At 40.5% G+C, this 25,273-nt stretch overlaps 1 protein-coding gene across 1 annotated transcript in view; it reads right to left on the reverse strand.

Moving 5' to 3' along the window:
- prkar2aa (protein kinase, cAMP-dependent, regulatory, type II, alpha A) overlaps positions 1–25,273 on the reverse strand; it is a 209,071-nt gene that overhangs the window by 114,692 nt on the left and 69,106 nt on the right. Inside the window, exon 2 of the mRNA XM_048606153.1 lies at positions 17,420–17,455. Coding sequence (XP_048462110.1) covers positions 17,420–17,455 — 36 coding nt within the window. The remainder of the gene's footprint in view (positions 1–17,419; positions 17,456–25,273) is intronic.

Consider the following 25,273-nt stretch of genomic DNA (forward strand, 5'->3'; position numbering starts at 1 on the left):
ATTATTTAACTATTCTTTGTAAACCCTTAATAATTGTGCAGTCTTACAGTTGACCATACTATTGTTGACCAACGCTCTCATACAGTCATTATCTGGACGGTATTGACCTGACACACGTCTATTCTTAACTATCTAAGCATAGCCATACAAATGCGCTCATGTCTCCAAGCATATTCCCTCAGCCCCTCCTATTTTATATTTACATGCTGCCCCTCAATTTCATCATCCAAAAGCATAGCATCATTTTTCACAGTGATATCATCATGTAATCAATCTCAACACCAACTCACTCAAAACTTTAAATGTCTCAATTATCAGACTGTTTGTCTAACCAGAAATTTTCTCCAACTCACAACCTTTAAGTCCCATTACAAATTCAGTTACCTAATTATGGATTCCATCTCATCTCACACTGAACAAAATTGTTATCAACCTGGAGTCATACTAGGCCCAGACATGAACTTACAACCACAGAGCTGTACCATCAAAACCATCTCTTTCCACCTCTATATCATCACCAGATCCCATCCCACTTCAGCTCATCTGCCTGGGAAACCTTCAGCCATGTGTTTTTACCCCTACACTTGCTATTCCAATGTACCCCTTGCTGATCTCCTACATGTCACACTTCGTAAACTTGTATCATTCAAAATTTCTGTCCATTTCCTTACTCACATTAGAGCCTGTTCATCCATCACCTGTGCTCACCAACTCAAATGGGCTCCCAATCAAGCTACGCCTTGATTTTAAATGATTGATTTTTGCTTACAAGTCTTCCCAAAGCCTCACCCCACCGTATCTCTGTAATCCCCTTCAATCTCACACCTCTCCAAGATCTCAACACTCCTGCAATTCCGATCACCGTAACATTCATGGCTTTAACTGTATCACTATTGATGACCACACCTTTACTTGTCAAGGTCATAAAGATTTAAGCAACTAATGACTTTCTCATTAAACATCTCCATCTCTACTCTTTCTCCCTTGTAAGGCATTCCTTGAAACCTACCTCTTTCATCAAGCTTTTGAACCTCTCCTCCAATATTGTCCAATTTTGCTTTATAGCACTCCAAAGCACTTTGGGACATTTTGTATTAAAGCTGCTGAATACAAGTTAGTAATACAAGTTGTTGTAGAATCACAACGATTCTGCATTCCATTTATAGCAAGGTACCATTCTGTAATGGGTCTACCTAAAATTTTGATCCTACAGGGTAACAAAGCCTTGGTTTTGTTGAATTGGTGAATATCAAAAGAAAACTAGGTTTCAAGGGAAAAAGCTGTGTCAGACAATATTGCCACATCTAACACAAATTCATTTGAGCATTGGATGTTAGACACCATGCCAGGTCTGTATGCAAATAAAATAATTACTGTAACAGCATTAAATATATTACCTTTAACGCTAAAACTGTGCAAGTGTATCAAGTTTTAAATCACAAAAATCAGAAAATAAAACACCCATTCAAATGAACTGCGCAAAGCTACATTAAAATCCCAAGCAGATGTGGTCTGTCATTCCAAAGGTTTAATTTTCCATATACTCAATGTAAGCCTAAGTACAATAAATATTAGCCTCTATCCCACCAACTGAGGCTATTGGATGCAACAGCTATTTCACAAAACCTTAACGAAATATCCCAAAGATCGTCATTAAATAAATATTCTTGTTCGATGGAACAAATGTTTCTTCAGTTCAAGTGCTGACTGCAAAAACAATTAACATTGGTCAGCTCTCTTAACTTGAATGAAAAGAGTACGATTTAATAAAGCTATTCGGCTTGTAGTATTCAGTTAATGAAGCCATTTTTATTAAATTTACTGAGACATATTGGCATGGTTAGCTGAAAAAAGGTGGGAGGAAGCTTTTGTGGAACAAAAGTATAGGCATGAACTTGGTGGACTAAATAGTTTGTAGACAGCAAACTCTTTATCCAGACTGAAAAAGGTCAATAGTTTGACAGATCAAAGTTAAACTACTTCCAAAACCAATAAAGAAACCCTTTCAACTTTGATATTCAAACTAACGTAAAGGATCATTGGCAAATGCAGCTGAAAATCCGCTTGCAAAATTGCCAATGCATTTATGTTAATAAATAAGCTGTACCAATTTTTTCTTTTTAAAATACACATTCTTAATTGCTTTTCTGAAGGTTGCAAAATAAACACTTCAAATGTAGTTGATGATGGAGAGGGCAGAGGTCCGTAAATGAGGAACTTCAGTACAAGGTAAGGTTGGACAAACTTGTGTTCTGAAGAAGGGTCACTGGGCTCAAAACATGAATTCTGCTTCCCCACCAAACACACCCCACAACCCCACCAGCAACAGCTGCTGCCAGACCCTAGTTTCTCTGACAATTTCTGTTTTTGTTTCAAATTTCCATCATCCAAAGTTCTTTGGTTTATTATATCACAAGAACTGAGGTTGTTTCCTTTGGAACAAGGAAATGAAGCAAGATTTAGAACATGCAGGTTGGGAGGAGTAGGCCATAACCTTCAAGCCTAATTCCCACTTTGATGAAATCCTGGCTGATCTTACTTTGGTCTCAACTCTACCTTCCTGCCAGTTCCCCCGTAACCACGGTGTTATAAAGCGGAGGGTGACCTCCCTCTGAAAATTAAAACCAAAACACCCAAAGAGGAGCACGTGGCCCTATGATCTGTAAAATGTGTGAGAAAAGGGGTGTAACTGGTCTTTCAGCAACTTCTAGTTGTTAAATCAAATAAATCCCTAATAATCACCTGACAATCAACAATTTATTTATCTAACTCTAACTGTGAACAAATGAACTAAACTTTTAACAGATCGAATAAACCCCTACAAACTACTTCTGAAGAAAACAAAGAATGGTGTGCTGTTCCAATAAATACAAGTCCCACTTATATAAAATAAAAATAGACTTTAATCTATTATAGCCAGGTTACGTATCTTTCGGAATGCACCGTGCCTTCTCTGAATGTTCTGTCAGGAAAGCCTTCTCCTCAAGCCTTGTATCAGGAATATTAACTAGTTGTGCCATTGGTACCTTCGATTTTGAGATGGTGCTTTCTCTAAGACTTAAAGATTATGGGACAGCCAGCAACTCTCTCTTGAGAGCTGACGGCTGTTAACTCTGGCAGGTGTCAGTTCGCTCTCCTGTCTTTGCCCAACTGCCCCTTCTTTTAACCCTTGATGACATATCAATTTCTTACATAGGACCAATCCTATGTTGTCAAAACCACCAGTTTTAAATGTTTTTCGTATACAAGTGCCTGGTTCAAATTGATTGCCGAGATTCAAAACCTTGTTATCTTGGTAAAACTGCAGCTTGACCTACTAACTGTATGGCCTTTTGATACTAATGTTTTAATTCAAGTGCTCTCTGTGCATTTGCAAACCCACAAGCTGCTGCCCACAGATATTTTCTTTGAATCTCTAAGCACAGAAAAAGCACATCATCTTTTGAAGGGACCATGGAATGCTATTTTCCCCGTAGAATTTGGTGTTTGTAAAATGCTAACTTCCTACCTCCCAATTCACAAGTATGCTACCCAACTTTACAACAATGGACTCTGTTGTCTATCAAAAGTTTATTTAACTCAGCCTTAAACTTCAATGACCCAATCTCCACTTCAACTTAAGAAATAAAATTCCACTGACTAGCTCATCTAAGTCATAAAAGGGACGCTTCATATCCTTACACTGTCTCCTCTTGAACAGGTCTCATGCTTCTAAACTTTAATGTGTATAGGCCAAGATATTCAACCTTGCTTCATAAGCCCTGCATCCCAAGAAACAGTTGCCCAACTGAGGCAAAATTGGAAAATCGGTAAATACCACAAAAATGAGCTGAATAGCTAATACTGAAGAGGATGGCTGCTGAGAGCAGGAAGTTATCAATGCTTTGGTTGAGTGAGCAGAAAAGTGGAAAATGGAATTCTAACTGGACAAGTGAACGGTTATGCAAGGAAATACACAATAAACAAGAGGGTATTGAGATAGGCAGAGGATGCAAGAAACCTTGGAGTGCATGCCCCTGAAGGGGGCAGGACAGGCAGTAAAATAGGCACATGAAATGATTTCCTTCATTTACAGTGATTACAAAGGCAGGAGTGTAACACAGCAACTTCTTAAAATTCTGGTTAAGCCATAAATGGAGCTCTGTGTACAGTTCTGATTACTCAATTACAGGAAGGATATAATTGCTCTACAGACAAGAGAGATGAGATGAGAGTTATAGCAATGTTGCCAGGATTTGTCAGTTATCAACAATAAAAGGAAGTCATTGATGTGCTATGCAGATGCAACATTAAATACCCTTATGTTGAATAGAATGTGTCCTCAGGAGTAGCAACCAATAGTCATTTAAACAAAGGGATAATTAGATTTTCCATCCTCATGGGAAGAATAGATAGGCTAAGGTTGCTTTCCTTAGAACAGAGGAGAAGACTGACAGGAATTGAGGTGTAGCAAATAATGAGGGGCATGAATTGTGAGCAAGAAACTCCTGCTTCCCCTAGCAGAGAGGTTCATTACCAGGGGACACAGATATAAGTTGATTTGTCAAAGGATTAGAGGGAACGAGGAGAAAAACCTTTTTCAACCACAGAGTGGCAAATGTCTGGAATTCATTGCCCACTTTGGTAGTTCAGCCAGAAACCCTCAACCCATTTAAAAGGAACCTGCACTTTAAGCACTGTAACCATTAAGGCTACAAACCAGGCACTGGCAAATGGAATTTGAATGGATAGCTAGTTTATTCAGCCAGTGCAGACATGATGGGCTGAATAGCTTCTTTCTGTATTGTAGCTTTTCTGTGGTTCAAACATCTCTGAATTGCTTCCAATGTAATTATGCCCCTTTTACAAAAGGAAGGGACAGAAACCATATGGAATACTCCAGATGTGGTCTCACTAAGGTCATATGCAGCTGCAGTAAAACCTTCCTACTTTTCTAATTCCATTTCCCTTGCAATAAACAAAATTATATTTGCTTTCCAAATCTCTTGCTATACCTGCATAGAGTAACCTTCTGTGAGTCGTGTATCATAAGACCCAAACTACTCTTTTATATTCTTCTTGCCACAGTGGACATGACCACATTTTCCCATATCTTGCCAATTTTTTGCATATTCACTTAAGCTTTGTACATCTCTACATCTTTCTTCCATTTTGCTACCTTTCACAGGGATGACTGATTAAGAATTAGTTGGTCATATAAGAATGGGAGGGGCACAGATTCACCATTTTTGGCATAAGATGCACAAGAGACGAACAGCATTTTAAATGCAGAGTGGTAATCGCCTAGAACTCTGTCTGCAGGCATGGCGAAAGTCAAGAATAATTATTTCGAAAAAGAAATGAGATGGACATCGGAGGGAAATAAAAATTTGGATGGGGTAAGAAATAAGAAAATGGAAAGAAACCAGCCTTATTTCTCTACAAACAGCTGGTTTAGATTCAATGGGGCAAGTAGTCTCTTTCTGTGCAGTACGATTCTATACCAGACTCTGTTACCTTCCACCACAATGGATGATACATTCGATGATTATACCATGTATCCTATTTATTTATTTTAGCCTTTAATACAGATCATCATTTTATAACACTAACCACTATTTTTGAGTCTAAATTACATATTGCTCCATGGCACCTTCAATGAGTCAGAGGAATTATCAGCCACTGCAGAAATAGAAGTTATTTCAACTGAAATTTCAGAATCGCTCATAAACAGTTCTGAAATGTTTGCATATGCTTGTTGAAACAAGACATCAAATGGCCAAAGTCTGCATCTTTTTCATGTCATTTATTCCTACAGCAACAGTGGCAGAAGTTGCTTGTTTTAAATGTACATAAGTCAAGGAAATCTAATTACCCCTTTATTTGAATGATTATTGGCTGCCATTCCCAGGACAAATTCTATCTAACGTAAAAGGACCTAATGATGTTATATTTACATAGCAGTTCAATGATTTCCTTTCACAGCCGATACCCAATTTTCAATCAGCAAAATCAAGTCTAAAGCTCTTTAGTGATGGAAATTACTGCCCTGGATGAGTAAAAAAAACTTCAAATCAAAACTTGCATCCACAATACAAATGTCAATCCTACACCAATGCCTAACTACAACTAGAACCCAGATACAAGAGATTTAGGACAGTGAAGAAAGGTTGCGAGGTTATGGATTCACTGCCAGATTTCATGATTGAAGCAGATTTACATCAACATTAAGAATAAGTTATGACAGCTGGTTAAAGGAAAAGGAATAAAATTATGTGAACAGAACAAGTACATAGCTTTTAACTAAAAACTTTCAACTGCATTTGGAGAATAAGTGCCAACAGAAAACATGTTCCCTTATTGCAATATGGTGTAATTCATTGAATCTGCAATGTAAAAAACACACTACAGTCATATTTCTTTCAGAAGTGCATTTATTGTGCCCCATCAGATAAATCAAAATCAAGTTTATATTAGCAGGGTATTTTTTTTAAAATCCAATTGTAGGATGCCAGTATGCATTTGTTGCCCATCCTTCGCCATCCCTAATTGCACTTGAGAAGGTAGTAAGGGGAAGCAATGGCCTAGTGCTTTCTCGCTGGACTGTTAACTTCGAGATTAATAGTCTGAGGACCTGGATTTGAATCCCGCCATGGCAGATGGTGGAACTGAATACAATTTTTTAAAAATCTGGAATTAAGTGACGACTGATGACCACGAATCCATTGTCGATTGTTGGAAAAACCCGTCTGGATTCACTAATGCCCTTAAGGGAAGGAAACTGTCATCCTTACTTGGTCTGGCCTACATGTGAGTCCAGACCCACTGCAATGTGATTAACTCTGAACAATTAGGAATGGGCAATAAATGCTAGCCTAGCCAACGACGCTCACATCCCGTGAATGAATAAAACAAGAACAGTGAGCTTTCTTGAGCTGCTGTAGTCCACATGGTTGAGGTCCGCCCATAGTCTATCAGGATTCAGATTCAAGGGAAAACACTGATCTTTTCATGGAAGTGGGAGTGTGGGTTTGCATGTCCAGAATCATTTCAAAAGCAACCCTTTTTCCAGGGACATTTTACGATATCACATGTGCCACTTGTTAAATGATGAGTTAATTTCAGCACAGGTGAAGCAATTTCTGAATTAGTGACAGTTAAATTTAATTAGATATGCAAACAAACTGCTTTGAGACGAGAACCTGCTGAGCTTTAAAAATTGTCAGATCACCAATGTGGATTCAAAATATTGTGCTGTACCATTCTATGTTCTATGTTTTTAAAATACTCTGATATACATCAACAATAATGTAAGAAGACAGGATCTGATATCCATTATACTCAAAAACCTAAGCAAACCAATTTGGACAAATAAATACCAATTATGAATGAGTTTATCTCCTCATGGACCAATTGCATGACAGTTTACTTTTATTTAATACTTTTAACATGGTAAAATAGCCCAAGATCCTTCAAAGAAGGGCCATCTCACTCATCTCCTGCCCAGCTCTTCATCTAAGCCCTCGAAGCTCATCTTTCCAACAAGATCCACCTTAAGTTCTCCCAATCCCATTACCACAAATATGCAACCTAAGTACCCTTGCTAGTCCTCATGCATACCAAGACTGCATATGGCTCTCTCTCAGGCACTGACTATCTCCGCCACCCAGTCTGTAAACAGCCATTGTCACCCCCCTCAAAATACACCATAAACCTCAAACTCTGCTCTTGTAAGCTGCTTTTGACAACTGTGCCAGCCTCTTGCATATCCTTCAAAATCATGTTTCCACTACCCTCCGAAGAATAACAACTTTCTAGAGTCATAGAATCATAGAGCACGGAAACAGACCCTTCAGTTTAACCGGTCCATCCCAAACTAAACGTAGTCCCACCTGCCTGCTCCTGGGCCATATCACTCCAAACATTTGCTATTCATATATCCATCCAAATGTCTTTTAAATGTTGTAATTGTACCCACATCCAGTACTTCATCAGGAAGTTCATTTCACATGCAAACCACACTCTGTTTGAAAAATTTGCCTCATGTCTTTTTTAGATCTCTCTCCTCTCACCTTAAAAATGTGTCCCCTAGTCTTGAAATTACCTATTTTAGGGAAAAGACAACTACCGTCAACTCTCGCTATACCTTTCCTTACTTTATAAGCTTCTATCAGGTCACCCCTCAATCTCCTTAGCTCCACTGAAAAAAGTCCCAGCCTGTCCAGTCTTTCCTTATAACTCAAGCCTTTCATATTCAGCAACATCCTGGTAAATCTCTTCTGAACTATCTCCAGCTTGATAATATCCTTCCTATAACTGGGTGACCAGAACTGGGCACAGTATTCAAGAAGGGGCCTCACCAATGTCCTGTACAATCTCAACATAACGTCCAAACTCGTATATTCACAGGACTGAAGAATGAAGGCAAGCGTGCCAAATGCCTTTTTAATCAAACTTTAAAGAATTACTCATCTGCACCCTTAGATCCTTCTCTTCTACCACACTACCCAAGGCCCTACCATTAACTCTACAAGACCTATCCTTGTTTGTTGTACCAAAATGCAACACCTTGCACTTATCCAGATTGAATTGCATCTGCCATTTTTCAACCCATTGACCCATTTGATCATGATCCCTTTGAAATCCGAGAAAACCTTCTTCAAATGTCTATAGCACCACCAATTTTGGTGTCATCTGAAACTTACTAACCATGGCTTCTATCTTCTAAACCAAATCATTTCTTCACCAGAGACAAACAGCACGGAAACAGACCCTTGGGTCCAACCGGTCCATGCTGAGCATAATCCCAACCTAAACTAGTCCCACCTCCCTGCTCATTTTCCTCCTTCTGCATTGACCCACTTATCTTTCATGTTGTTTTTGAATTGATGAACCACACAATCCTCCACTAATGATAGCGATGATTGTCCTCCAGTTGAACTCAGTTCTGTTCTTAACTTATTAAATCGAAACCGCCATTACCAGCAGTTTCTCTTGCCAGTTCAAACCATGGAAGAATGCTCCCTATCATAAACCAATCCTGGGCTCAATCACTTTCTTATCCACATGCTGCCCCTTGATCATAACGCATGTCAACACGGGATGAGCTTCTGCTTACGGGCTGATTACTCAGTGGCAGCTACCACTGACTAGGGTCAGCTTTCATGTATAGTATACAGCCGGCCTTCACTGAGGTAGCGATTCAAGCATTAGGATAAGGAGTTTACATTTAAGATTGTGGGTGACCATAAGATAACTTAGATCAGCAACAACGGGAAGTTGGATCAGCAGTGCTCCCGAGGGGGGCTGAATGCAGGGCTACCTTTTAGACAATTCAGGAAAATAATTTTCCTTTTGCATCAGACACGATGTACATGAACAAGAATTGAATGCAAGTAAGAAACCATGTTCATTTGCTCAAGAAATCAATAGACATTTCTGGATCCAATGCCAGGTATTTGATTTCACCCAAGGTAAGGAAAAAGATCCTCCAGCCCTGATATCCTGACAGATTACAAACATGAATATGAAAGGTTCACCACTGCTTTTTTCCAAAAATTTGACACAAACAAAAGTCCTTCTCGCCTGTTTGGCATCTGTCTATGAAATTCAACTCCCAAAAAATAAGAGGAAACCAACAATTTTCCACTCAGAAACAACTTTTTGAATGCTGGTCAATTATTATTTGTGCTCTAGCCAAATGTGTTTACAAAGGGCAAAGTGACTCATCATCAACTTGTACAGCAGGCTTCCACGATGTTAAATCGCCTATTGTTTTAACCTTCATGCGACAGCTTGGCCCAGCCCTGCCTGAAGCATTTTGTACACTTCAGTTGACAGCTGTAACAACAGGTGAAATATTACAATTCAAGTCATTTCAAACCATATTACAACCATTTTAAGTGTGCAAAACTTAACGACTACAAATTTACTCATCTGAATCTAAGTGCTTACATTTGCTGTTTTCTTAGAGAGCTGAAGCTTTTATTTAGCAGAGGCTGTTAAAGTACAATAAACTGACCATTATATGATTTCATTTCCGCAAAATACAAAGGAAGAATCAGATCTCAATTTTAGACACAAGCACATTTGCTGTAGTCAAGAATCATATAATTAATTCAACAAAGAAAAGACGCATATTTATATGGTACTGTTCACAATCACTGGACATCTCAAAGACCTTTATAGTCAATGAAGCATTTTATGAAGTACAACTTCACAACACTTTGCAGTCAGCAAACTCCCACAACAGTATTATGATCATGATCAGATCACTTATTATCGGGATGTTGATTGATGGGTAACTATTTGCCAGAACAAGAGACATAGGTTCTTTTACAACACCTGAGTGGGCTGATAGAATTTCAGTTTCTCAGGCATAAGGCTGTACCTCTGACAGTGCAGTGCGCCCTCACTACTGCATTGTATTATCAGCCTTGATTTGTGCTGAAGCTTTAACGTGAGACTTGAAGCCAGAACCTTATGATTCAGATGTGAACGTGCTACCAACTGAGCCACAGCTGACAGATGAATTAACAAAACTGCATGACATCATTCTGGCATTCATCAGTAAAATATACAACGAGCCAGTTTCTGTAATAAAATGGTATAGAATTTAAATAAAGCAAGTGCACACTTCTAAAGAGAACAATGCTGGTCACGAACACTGACTGGTGAAGTCAGGAACTGACAAATGCTTCAGATAAAATTATGTTGGGTAGGTCATCAAAAATACAGCAAATCAGATTTATCAATCTCTCAGAGAACTTAAGAGGAGTTATAAAATTTTTTTAAAATCATGACATAATTCATGAGAAAAAGGTCAGAAAAGCTAAGTGACTCCAGATATCACAAATTATAACCTTTGATTAATTCTGTATTATTTCAGAAGTGACATTTTCAACTTTAATGAAGACTTTTTTCCATCTATTAGCTCCTGTACATAGTCAAAAATACATGTAAAAGATGACTTGTCACTTAACATTCGGGAACCATTTGCATTAATGAAAACTTTACCACTGTGATTGAACATATATACCAAAGAAATAACTTGTTTGTGCAGCATGGCTGGTAGCAGAGTTAAAGTCACTCATGATATATCCAATGTATACCTGAACTCCAGTGATATACCATTGCTCCTTAGACCTTAATACCCCTATGTAACAAAAATACTTCCATCTCAGTTGTAAAATTTGCAGTGCAGGTAGCCTCAACCATATTTTGAAATTACTTCTGGACATCATTCACATCCCAATACTGCCTCTTGCCCTTGAACAGTTTTGTTCTAATTTTAAGATTATGTTCCCTTGTTCTGAAGTCTACCATCAGAGCAAATGGTTTCTTTATATCCCATCACTTCTTTTAATCATCTTGAAGGCATCAGCTACATTACTCTTTGATAATCCATACTCAAGCGATTATAAACCGTCTATGCAACCTGTTGTCATAACTTAGAATCATAGCATCTACAGTGTGGAAGCAGGCCATTTGGCCCATCAAGTCCACACTGACCCTCCAAAGAGCATCCCACCCAGATTTACCCCCTACCCTATCCTTGTAACCCTGTATTTCTCATGAATAACCTACCTAGCCTGCACATCTCTGGACACTTTGGGCAATTTAGCATGAGCAATCCAGCTAACCCGCACATCTTTGGACTGTGCAAGGAAACCAGAGCACCCAGGTATGAGGAGAATGTGCAAACTCCACATAGTCAGAGGGCGGAATTGAACCTGGGTCCCTGGCACTGTGCGGCAGCAATGCTGACCACTGAGCCACCCTTAACCTTTTTTTTTGGTCCAATGTTCCATGATATATGGGGGAGGGAGGAGCTAACGTTTCACTTGTCAAGTGTCTCAGCAGAATGAGATGCAGCATTTTTACTGAAGGAAAGGTGATAATGGGGTCTCATCAGCTGTTCAACCAGCAGCCAAGCCCCACATCCCCACAGACTCTACCAGATGTTTCACAGGAGCTAAACCAAGACAACACTCCCTCAGAGTAGTTCTTTCAAACAGATTAGAAGAAGCAGATTATGGCAAAAATTTGAAGTGTAAATCACTGGCAGTAACTTTAAAAACTCGTGAAAAAACAAATATGGTGCAAGTCTCACATGTACATTGCACTTACCTTCCTCAGCATTCTGAAGCTCATGACAAATAATTATGAGGTGACTGTAACATGGAATCACCTATTTGTCCAATAATTCATGGCAATATTTTGATCTGATGTAAATGGACTGGCACAATTGAAAAGTGAACTATATATGTAAACAGCTCTAGCAAGATTAAATAATACAACAACTGTGCTTCCTATGCTAAAAGGTGGAATCAAATTGATGTTTTGGGTCAGGATCCTTCTTCAGAAAGGTCCCGACCCAAAATGTCAACTTTCCTGCTCCTCTGATGTTGCCTGGCCTGCTGTGCTCCTCCAACTCCACACTGCGTTATCTCTAAGTCCAGCATCAGCAATTCTTACTATCTGTAAACTATCAAACTTTCCAAAATAAAATGAAGATCATTTTCTTGCCTTCAGGTGCAAGTACAAATTCCACATCTTGAATTTACTTGGGGTAAGACACACAATACTACTTTCTTGATTATTTTCATACAGTATGCAGCGGCCATCTGTTAAGATCCGGACATACATTGCTACTTCTTCATGGCCTGAGTTAAAATAGTGTACTTTTTACCTATCAGCATTGTCAGGACACCAGCAGCAAACTGCAACGATTCAAGAAAAAGATCCACTACTTCCTTCTCAGAGGAAACTGGGGGCGGGCAATGAAGGCCAACATGGCTAGCAAAAACAAATCTTTAAGAAATTAGGCTGAACACTCAGTTATTCAGGAGGTGCATGACAGTTCTGAGGAATGAGCAACTCGTACTTGTTACAATGTTAATATTCTCCTTGCTGGTTATGTTATTGGACTAGTAATCTGCAGATCCAGACTAACATTTCTGCTTTCACTGTACAGGATAAAAAAGCATCCCAGTAAAACATGTAAATCAGGAGGTGATAGGATTTGAGAACTTGGTGAAATTACAAACACTGGGGAAGTTGTAATGAGCAAATTGGTGGAACTGTGGGCTGACAAATCCCCAGGTCCTGATGAAATTCATCCTAACGTCTTAAAAGAGGTCGCTATTGTGGTAGTAGATGCGTTGATGATAAATATTGCGATATTCTGGACAGATTTAATCAAATTTGAAAGCAACAAACATAAATCCTCCATTCAAGAAAGCAGGGTGGCAGAAATGAAGAATCAATAGGCCAGTTTACATGACATCTGAACTAAAACCAGGAAGTGGAGAAACTCAGAAGATAAGACAGCATCTGTGGAGAGAAAAGCAGAGTTAATGTTCAGAGCCCAGTGTGACCCTTCTTCAGTTCCGATGGGTCATACTGAATTGAAAATGTTAATCTCTCTGAAGATGCTGCCAGAGGTGCTGAGTCTCTCCAGCACTTCCTGTTTTTATTTCAGATTTCCAGCATCCACAGAATTTTGCTATGATCATTGCCATGGCTATTCTCGATGAGGTGCCAAAATCAATTATTAAGAATCTTGAAAACTCACAATAATCTAGAAGAGTCAGCATGGTTTTGTGAAAGGAAAATCATGTTTAACTAATTAATTAGATTATTCGAAGGAATAACATGGGCTATGGAAAAAAGAAAGCCTGCAGTTGGATTTTCCAAAGGCATTCGACAAGATACTACTATCGGTCAGGACGTTATTGGAGAAGATTCTTAGGGACAGGATTTAATCACATTTGGAAAAAGATGGGCTTATTAGCAATAGGTAGTATGGCAGTGTATGGGGCAGATCGTAACTCACAAAACTGGATTGGATTTTTTGAGAAAGTGACAAAGATGATTGAGGGCAGGGGTGGTGGATGCTGTCTACATGGACTTTAGCAGGACCTTTGACAAGCTCCTTCATGGCAGCCTGATACAGACAGTGAAGTCACATGGGATCCGCTGTGAGCTGATAAGATGGATACAGACCTGGCTTGGTCATAGAAGACAAAAAGTAGCAGTGAAACAGTATTTTCCTGACTGGAGATCTGCAACCAGTGCTGTTCCGCAGGGATCAGTGATGGGACTTCTGTTGTTTGTAATACACATAAATGATTTGGAAGAGAATGCAGGAAGTCTGATTCGTAAGTTTGCAGATGATACAAAGATTGAGAGAGCTACAGATATCAGAATGATTGCCAAAGGACACAGCAGGATATAAATAGGTTGGAGACTTGAGCACAGAAATGACAGATGGAATTTAATCTGGACAAATGCAAGATGATGCAGTTTGAAAGGTCTTATGCAACTGGGAAATTTACAGTAAATGGCAGAACCCTTAGTAGCATTAACATACAGAGGGATCAAGGCATACAGGTCCATTGTTCCCTGAAAGTGGTAACACAAAGGATAAGATGATCAAGAAGGCATATGGCACACTTGCCTTCATCAGTCAGGGCACAGCATATAAAAACTGGCAAGTCATCTTGCAGCCATATACAACTTTAGTTAGGCCACATTTGGGATATTGCACATAGTTCTGGTCACCACACAACCAGTGTTTGGAAAGGACACAGAAAAAGTTTAACAGGATGTTGCTTGGTTTGAAGGGTTTTAGTGATGAGAGAGATTGGACAAACTTGGTTTGTTTTCACTTGAACATTGGCGGCTGAGAGGCAACCTGATAGCAATTTGCAAAATCATGAGGGGCATGGACAGTCAGAGTCTTTCGCCCACAGTAGAAATGTCAATTACTAGGGGGCGTTGGTTAACAGTAAAAAGAGATAAAGTTTAAAGGAGATGTGAGAGGCAGTTTTTTTTTGTAAAACACAGATGGTGACAAGTGCCTTGAACGAGTTGCCAGAGGTTGTGGTAGAAGCAAGTACAACAGCAAACTTTAAAAGGCATCTTGACAGATACATGAACAAGCAGGGAAGAGGGGGATATGGACCGCATAGAAGCCAAAGAATTTTAGTTTAGAAAGGGATGTGTCGGTGCAGGCATGGTGGGCCTGTTCCTGTGCTGTACTGTTCTTTGTTCATTAAAGGTTATTGTGTCACAATAGGAGCTCTGTGTAGAGGTAACATATTAATAGGATAGAAGATTGACTGGCTAGCAGGGTAAAAAGAACATGCATAAATGGATCTTTTTCTGATTGGTAGGATTGTAATAAATGGAGCCCCACTGTGGTCTGTGTTGTGGCCTCAACTGTAAAGAATTTATATCTTTGGTTTACATAAGGCAAGCAAAAGTATAGATGGTAAATTAGCAGGTGATACAAAGAAGGTAGGAAAGTATATTCTGAAGAGGACACAAGAAGAATGCAGGCTGATACGTTTAGTGAGTGTCAAAAATATAACAGATGGAGCACCATGTGAAAAAATGTAAAGTTGTTCACTTTGGCAGGTAGGCTTATTAAACAGAAAACAACTGCAGAATTCCAAGGTGCAGAGGAATTGCGGCATGATAGTGCATGAGTCACAAAAGGTCAGTTCGAGAGTAGAGCTATAGAGTCATACAGCATAGCAAAAGGCCTTTGGCCCACCATTTCTGGGCTGACCAACAAATACCAAACTATATTAAATCATTGACCTGCACTGTAAGCAATTAAAATTAAGATAACTAATGAAATGCTGACCTTTACTCAAAAAGAACTGAACATACAAGTAAAGGCTTCAGTTTTACAGGGCATTGGTGAGGCCACATCGCAAATATTATTTTAGTTTGGTATCCTTATTTAAAGAAGGATGCAAATGGATTGGAAGTGGTTCAGAGGCGGTCTTACTAGAATGATATCTCAAATGACTGGTCTGTCTTATGAGGAAAGTTTGGCTTGATTAGACTCTCTGCAGTTTTGAAAAAAATCATATAAAATCCACCTTGACAATATGAAGATAGAAAGTTTCCTCTTGCAGGCCACTCCAGATTTAGCAGGTGCTGTTTCAGTGTTAGGGGCAAAAATGAGGGAAAAAAATTCTCTCATGATTGTGAGACATTGGAACACTGTCTCAGAAAATGGCTAAGGCAGAGCTAAGAACTAAGAGCAGCAGAGACAATTCAGCCCCTCGAACCTGTTCTGCCATTTAAAACAATTTATTACCAGAGATGATACCGGAGTTAAATAGTCCGAATGGAATGGCTCTGGGGTATTTCAACATTGACTCAGACCTCATGAAGTTTCATGGCATCAGAAAAGGAGGTTTCCAGGGATTATCACCTTGTGCAATCCTTCATCTGATGAATCTGTGCTTCTCTACATTAAACATTGCTTGGAAAATAAGAGTGGCAAGGGTGTAGTGTGTATTCCAGATGGGGGACTTCAATGCCCATTGTCACTGTGGCTTAATAACAACACTGCTGAACAGCTGGCCAAGTCTTGGAGAGTGATCTTCCAGATTGGATCTGCAGCAAGTGGTGAAAGAATGAACAAGAAATGTCAAAAAAAAAAAAAACTTGATCTCATCCTCACTAACCTACTTATTACAGGCACATCTGTCTATGGCAGTATTGATAGAAATGAGCACCGACAGCTCTCGCGGAGACAGAATGCTTGTCATCACTCCGAGGACATCCTCAATCTTGTTGCTTAGCAGTATCAACTGGCAAAATGAGACTGACGTACAAGCTCAAAATTGTGTCGTTGAGAAGCTATTGCCCCTCATGATCTGGTATATCCTTTACTGCACCATTACCATAGTGATCAAACCTGATCCAATGAGAAGGGCAGCATGCCAGGAGCTGCACCAGGCATACCAAAAAAGTGCCAACCTACTGAAGTTACAATAGAGGACTATAAGCATGCTAAAGAGTGGAAGCAGCATACTACAGACAGAACTAAGTAATTTCAATCAACAGATCAGACTAAAGCTCTTGTAGATCTGCCATTTCCAGCAGTGAAGGGTGATGGACAACTCAATAACTAACTGGAGGAGAAAATTCTAACACACTAACTCAATGATGCGTCCCAAATTTCAGGAGATTTGACAAAAAAATTTGACAGAAAAGGCCTGTATCTACACGAAAGCAAACAACAAATATCTCAATAAACATAGGATTAAATATTAGCACATCAAGTACTTCAAAAATGCAGATGTAATTGCATACTTGCTGAATTTTAAGAGCAAGTTAATAAATCATACTATGGTCAGAATACAACTTTTCTCCATAAACGTGTAAAAGCGATAGGAGATAAAAATTCAGCTACAGCCAACTACTAAATTTTCTTTATGCTCTCCTCCAAATTACTCTTGTTCTTCAGTAATTCTGCCATCATTTATAAATTCAATTATAATGCTCATATTATGACATGAATTCTCTTCAGGAATAAATTCAAATTAGATAAATTAGGCTTAATCCAAAATCTCTGTAATGCAAATCCAATCTGGTGTGAAAAAAGTTTAAAAATGTGCAAGAAAAGGCTTACCTGAAACCCTTCTGTTTAATCTGTTAATAATTGGTTCTGTAAGGAAAAAAAAAACAAATCAATTTTCTTTAAATAGTTTTAGCATTCCTGTAGAAGTTACACAACAAGATAAGCTATTAACAATGTGCAATACTCGTGTACATGTTACTGCACCTTAGAGTTGGGCAATGTAGCAGATCAGTAAGCACTGGAGGCTACAGACTATTATCGTAAATAGCTCACAGACTACATGGAAGATTTAAATACTCTTAAAGCTCTGGGTTCATACAGACAAAACCAAATGGCCAATGCTTAATTGCTCAAGTCCAAAAGCATATAGAGAGAAACCATAGTTTGATATCAGAATTTGAAAGTGTTCGCTTCATGTCAAGGACAATATACCAATGCTGAAACAGGAGATTCAAAGGCATCAATATAGCAATAATGTTCAAATTCTATTGTTCAATTTGTGCTGAAAGAAGGCTTACACATGATCACTATCTTGTGCAATGTGCATATTGATAGGAGGGCTTGAAGAGGAGACAGCCAAATATTCATAATAAAACAAAGAACACAGATGCTGGAAATCTTCAACAATACAGAAATTGCTACAGAAACTCAGTGGGTCTGGCAGCATCTATGGAGAGAAGGCAGAGTTAACATTTTGGGCCCAGAGACCCTCCTCCTGAAGCTTACTAGGTGCTGCCAGACGTGGTGAGTTTCTCCAGCAATTTCTGTTGTTGAACCAAATATTTATCTCCTCAAATGTTCTACTTCAAGGACAGTAACTGCAAGGCCATTATTTTCCAAATAGTAATTATTATAAATATATACTTAAGGGAACAAATATATTTTTACATGTTTAAAAAAAACAAACTGTAGATGCTGTAAATCAGAAACAAAAACAGATATTGCTGGAAAAGCTCAGCAGATCTGGCAGCATCTGTGAAGAGAAATCAGAGTTAACACTTTGCGTCCAGTGACCCTTCCCCAGAACTGATGGTAGCTAGGAAAATGTCAGTTTTATGCAGAAGATTGAGTGGGGAGAGGAGGTAAGGAGTGAACAATAGGTGAGGAGAGAACCCAAAAGAGAGAGAATCATAGAACCCCTACAGAGCGGAAACAGGCCCTTCGGCCCAACAAGCCCACACCAACACACAGATCATCCCACCCAGACCCATCCCCCAAAGAACAGTTGGATAGACAAAGGAGTGGATAACAATCTGATTAGGACAGTGAACAGCCATTAATTAAGACTTTTAGTGGCTAACCATAGATTGTGTCTAACAGCAGACTATGTGATAACAAGGCCTGGTGTTTGGGGTTGGGGCTAGGGCAGAGTTCAAACCCTAAAGTTATTGAACTCCAAAATCAAGTCCAGAAGACTGCAGGGTCCCCAAGCAGAAAATGAGGTGTTGTTCTTCCAGCTTACGCTGAACTTCGCTGGAGCACTGTAGCAAACCTGAGGCAGAGAAATTAGCCAGGGAACAGGGTGGTGTGTTGAAGTGGCAGGCAATTGGAAGGTTAGGGTCATTTTTGCAGGCAGAACGTTGGTGTTCTGGAAAGTGGTCACCCAGTCTAGGCTTCATATCCCCAATATAGAGGAGACCACATTGTGAACAGCAAATGTCAGGGAACACTTCAGCCATCAAGAATATTCAGTCTCTAATCTTCGGGTAAGCGTCCTCCAAGGCAGCCTTCGAGATACATAGCAACGCAGAATCGATAAGCAGAAACTGATAGTCAAGCTCCATACCCATGAAGATGGTCTCAACTGTGATCTTGGGTTCATGCCGCATTACATGTGACCCCCACCACACTGTTCTGTATCTGTAAAATCTTCCAGTTTTGTCATCATCACCTGGATAAATTGTTACGATCTATCTAACTTAAGTAATCTGTACAGTTTGGTGACTTAGGTTAGGCCCTTTGCATGCGACTCATATCTATCATGTTGTTCCAGTCATTTTGTTTGTCTCCAGCACCACCTCATTTTTACTTTTTTGTAATTAACTCCCTGCCTCATTCAATCGGATTATATGTCATCCATTCACCTGTTATTCAGCTGTTGACACTTTACTCACACCATCTGACACCCTGGATCACCTACAGGAACTTATTATTCGGCATTCCAGTCACCATTTGTATGGTCTTTTGATTTCTCTGCCCATATATTCTGTGTGCTTCTTTCTCACTTCACCTGACAAAGGGGCTATGCTCTCAAAGCTTGTGATTTCAAATAAACCTGTCGGACTATAACATGGTGCCATGTGACTTCAGACTCTGTAAATACCAGAATTCGTAAAGGCAAGCAAAGCTTTTGTCATCTCCCAGAAGAGCTAAAACGTAATGCTGACATGGAGATGAACATGAAGAGCAAATAGACTACAAAGTATCCCAAAGGATTCATTACCAGTTGTCAATCAAACATCAAGCTGCACGTCACTCCTTCCGCTCTATTTAAAGAGGGGATTATTAGTATTAAAGCCAGTATACGCACATTTAGTTTGGCTGTGTCTAACAAGGGTTTCATATTTCAATTTTAAAAGCTTCTGGAACCACCAAATTGGTCCCATATTCAACAATACTGTAACGAAAAGCCCCAGGTTTTCAAACTGCACATGCTGAACATTTGTAATTAAAATACAAAATTTGTGAAACACTACAAAAGATTCAGACACAAGGATAGATTAAGTTTTTATTTCAATAACCTTTCACTGGATGCCTAAAATTTCAACATTTCATCATACTTGTATTTCTTAATTATACCTTCTTGAAAGCCTTAATTTGATTCTGAATGCTCGCAGGCCAACACTTTGCATACAAATTTTATACCTCGTCCAGTAAAATCTAGAAGACCTTTAGTCTTTTACATGGACTTATCAGTATTTAATGGCAAGACACAGATTCAGATATCCTTCACAGCACGAAGACTACTCTTGTTTAAAAATGAATTCCTGTTCTCTTTATTCAAATACATTACTGGAAACACTGACATTGAATGCTTTTCAATACTTTTTAGCTTACATGCTTCCAAATATGCCAAGAGTAAAACCTACCCTCAGCTAGGGGAAACCATTAGTTCAGATCACTTCACATCTCCTGTGACATCAGGTTGCTTTTGCCACTGGTGATATGGAAGAAAGGAAAGCCCTGATATGTGTCTTCCAGTCATTTCCACTTGCATTCAACAAAATTCACAAAAAAAAGTCTCTCAATAAATATTCAGTCATTATCTTGAAATGCAAAAACTGTGCAAGAACAGTTTCCTTCCCAATAGCATTTAATGTTATCTGTAAAACCACCTCCACATCCTCTCCTCCTGTTCCAAATACTCCATAATTTTTAAGCTAAATATGATTGCTGCTCAAGGAAATATACATCAACCTAAATCAGATACTGGCACTGAGTTCACAATGTACAAACACAGTAAAAAGTCTTGATTTACCACGATACTAACATCCACAAAGCTTGGTTTTCCACTGCCATCACACCGCCACCAACCTGCCCCGCCCAACCCCCCCACCCCACTCCCATCTTCTGGTGTACTTGTTCTTGCTCATCAAGATGAATGCTGTCACTACTAACATAACGCTCATTTAGATTATAGGTACATTAGTTTTGCAGTTACATTTCTAAACTACTAACCAGAAAACACTAGTTACCATCTCACCATGTTTGTTTGTGAATTTGAATTCAGTTCAAATAGAAATCTGTGAAAGTGATCATTAAGCAGCTGGAAATTAGGAATAACTGTTAGCAAAGGAAACCTGCTATGCATACATAATTAGACTTGAGAAATTCCAGTTCCACTGTAATGTGTTTGATTCTGGATTTCCCTTTAAAATGGACTGGCAAGCCACCGAGTTGTCAGGACACCGAAGGATCAGCAAGGAGCTAAATGGATAAAGTGCCATGTCCTGACAATAAGTATTGAAGATGATAAATTTTGAATGGCAGCACAGGAATCCTGTCCAAAATCTAGCACATAAGTAACAAGTGTGGTAATATTTTGCTGCAATTTTACAGGTGTATTCTTGTATGATCTCAGCTGATGGTATACTGGACATTTTCAATTGCAGAGTGAAATCTGTCTTGATAGTCAAGTGTTATATTTGCAATTTAATTACCTGCCAGTCAATGAACATATCTTCAAGAGGCGAACAGTGCATTTTTAATGCAAGAACAAAAATAGTGTGCACGCAAAAAGATTAAAAGACTCTATATTACACTACATGAGAACTAATTGACACAGTCGTATTAGAAATACCAAAATAAAGATTCAACCATTTTACCCTCATTAATAATGCTGCAGAAACTATTCACCACAAACACTCCGATCCAGAAACCAACATAAAAGGCAACATCCTCTCAGCACCTATCTCAGAACGTCAGATATTTCAAGATCAACACTCGTCTAAACTTCAAGTACTGATCCAACCTGCTCTTTCTGCACTTGACAACCCCTTCCATCCAGGAAATCAACCTGGTGAACTACCTCTGAACTGACTTCCATCCAATTTCATCTCTTCATTTAAGGAGAAATACTGCGCACACTACTTTCGATACAACTTCACCAATGCCTTAGACAGGAATAGCAAGTTCTCTCTACTTTCTTTTCAAACCCCTTTTCATTCACTAAATAAATTTGAAAGAATCAGATTTAGAGTCATGGAATCTTACAGCATGGAAACAGATCCTTCAGTCCAACTCGTCCATGCCAATCAAGTTTCCCAAGTATCTAAATAAATAGAGATAGGGGGAGGCGATGATGGAAGGTGGACTGAGGAGCAGATGGGTGGGAGGGAAGGCGGACAGGTCAAGAGGCGGGGATGAAGCTAGTAGGTAGGAAATGGGGGTGGGGATTCACTGACCAACCCCCATCCCAACTCTTTACCTATAGTCACCTTTACTGGCTCCATCCCCGCCTCCTTGACCTGTCCATCTTCTCTCCACCTATTTGCTCCTCTATCCACCTCCTATCACCGCCTCACCCCCTCTCCCTATTTATTTCAGAGTCCCCTTCCCCTCCCCCATTTCTGAAGAAGGGTCCAGACCCAAAACGTCAGCTTTCCTGCTCCTCTGATGCTGCCTGGCCTGCTGTATTCATCCAGCTCGACACCTTGTTATCTCAGATTCTCCAGAATCGGCAGTTCCTACTACCTCTGAGCTTGGTGGCAATGTTGCATTGCACAAGTTATATCAAAACCCAACTTCCCCTGAAAAAAAACCAGCTTACCAACATGAACAAGGAAAGAGAAACTTGCAAATTTTGCAACCCCTACTTTAACAATTCTGGAATGCTGGGAGTGCAACAACAAAAAGTTGCTGGCGAAGAGCATATTGAAGCATTAGCAAACTAAAAACAAAAATACCTTGGAAAGCAGAAACAAGCTTAACAAACAGTCAATGAAGCTCATTGTCTATTAATAAAGACAAGTTTCAATTACATCTGTTGGACTGGAAGCTCAAGAATTTTCTACAGCAGGAAGTTATCATGACGACTGGAATCATTCTTCTTGTAACCATTTACTAAACAAGAACCCTCAGTGTGGAAACAGGACATTCGGCCTAACAAATCCACAGTGACTCTCTGAAGAGCATCTCATCCAGACACATCCCCCTACTCTATCCCTATAACCCTGCATTCCCTATGGCTAATGCACCTAACTTAGACATTCCTGAACACTGGGAGATAGCAGGAACTGCAGACGCTGGAGTCAGAGACAATTCAGTGTGGAGCTGGAAGAACACAGCAGCCCAGGCAGCATCAGAGAAGCAGGACAGTTGACATTTCGGGTCAGGACCCTTCTTCAGAAATGGGGAGGAGGAAGGGAGCTGGTAAATCAACAGAAAGGGGACAGGTGGGGCTGGGGAAGGTAGTTAGGATGGTGATAGGTGAATGCAGGTAGGGAGTTGTGGTGATTGGTCAGTGGAACGGGTGGAGCGGATAGGTGGAAGAGAAGATAGACAGGTTGTGTCAGGTCAAGGAAGTGGGGATGAGAGGGAGGGTTGAATATAGGATGAGGCTGAGGCGGTGGGGAGATTTGTGGGTGGTATCATTGTGGCACTGGAGGAGGCCCAGGATGGACACTCCCAGGGAGTGGGAGGGGGGAGTGAAATTTGGTTGGCGACCATAAGTTGTTGTCATTTGTCGCATGCAGAGCGTAGATGGTCTACAAAACAGTCTCCGAGCCTACGCTTCGTCTCACCGATGTAGAGGAGGCCACATCGGGAGCAACGGATACAGTAGACCAAGTTGGCAGATGTAAAGGTGGGCCCCTGTCTGATGTGGAAGGGTTGTTCTGTGCTTTGAATGGAAGTGAGAGGCAAGGTGTGGGGGCAGGTTTAGCACCTCCTGCGGTTGCAGGGAAAGGTGCTGGGTGTGGTGTGGTTAGTGGGGAGTGTGGAGCAGACAAGGAAGTCGTAGAATGAGCAGACCCTATGAAAGACAGATAGGGGTGGGAAGGGAAATATCTCTTTGGTCGTAGGATCGGATTATAGGTGGCAGAAGTGGCGGAGATTGATATGCTGGATGCGGAAGTTGGAGTGGTGGTAAGTGGAGGACCAGGGGGATCTGTCTTTATTTTTGTTGGGGTGGGGTGGGGTTTCAGGGCAGAAGTGCGGTAAATGCAACAGATGCAGTTGAGGGCATTTTTGATCACCGGAGTCGGGGGGGAAGTTGCGGTCCTTGAAATAGAAAGACATCTGGGATGCCCAGGAATAGAACACTCCATTTTGGGAGCAGATGTGGTGCAGGCAGAGAAATTGAGAGTAGGGGATCGCATTCTTGCAGGAGGGTGGGCGAGAGGAGGTGTAATCCATGAAACTATGGGAGTCAGTGGGCTTGAAATAAATGTTGGTGTTGAGGCAGTTACCAGAGATGGAGACAGAGAGGTCCAGGAAGGGGAGGTAGGTGTAGGAGATGATCCAGGTGAATTTAAGGTTGGGGTGACAGGTGTTAGTAAAGTTGGTGAACTGTTCAAGCTCCTCGTGGGAGCACGAGGCAGCACCGATACAGTCATCAATGTAGCGGAGGAAGAGGTGGGGGATACTGCCAGTGTACCAGCGGAAAAAGGACTGTACCACATATCCTACGAAGAGGCAGGTATAGCTTGGGCCCATCTGGGTGCCCATAGCCACCCCTTAGGCGGTAGGAAGTGGGAGAAGTTAATGGAAAAGTTGTTCAGGGTAAGGACAAGTTCTGTTAAGCAGATGAGTGTGTTGGTGGAGGGGGATTAGTTGGGCCTGCAGGAGAGGAAGATGCAGAGGGCTTTTAGGCCATCTGCGTGGGGGATACAAGTGTATAGGGATTGGAGGTCCACATTCAAGATGAGGTATTGGGAGCCAGGGAATTGGAAGTCTAGGAGGAGGTGGAGGGCGTGGTTGGTGTCCTGGACGTGGGTGGGGAGTTGCTGGACCAACGGGGGTAAAAGACAGGGTCAGGTTAAACAGAAAAAAAAAAAAGAGTTTAGTTGGGCAGGAGCAGGCAGAGACAATGGGCTGGCCAGGGCAGTCAGGTTTGTGGATTTTGGGAAAGGGAAAGGAGATAGAAATGGGCGGTGCAGGGTTGGGGAACAATGAGATTGGAGGCTGGGTGGGAGGTCACGAACGGTCTGAGAGATGATGGTTTGGTGATCAGGGGTGGGGTCATAAATCGAGGGGGCGGTAGGAGGTGGTGTCAGAGAGTTGGCACCTGGCCTCAGCGATGTAAAGGTCAGTGTGCCATACCACGAACGTGCCCTCCCCACCCCCTGCTTATCTGTGGGTTTGTTTGTTAGTGAGGTTAGAGTTGGAGTGGAGGGAATGGAGGGCTGTGCGTTCCATGGGGGAAGAGGTTGGAGTGAGTGAGGTGGATAGAGAGATTGAGGCGAT

Source organism: Rhincodon typus, chromosome 16 (assembly GCF_021869965.1).
Source record: "Rhincodon typus isolate 14 chromosome 16, sRhiTyp1.1, whole genome shotgun sequence".
Taxonomy (NCBI): Eukaryota; Metazoa; Chordata; class Chondrichthyes; order Orectolobiformes; family Rhincodontidae; genus Rhincodon; species Rhincodon typus.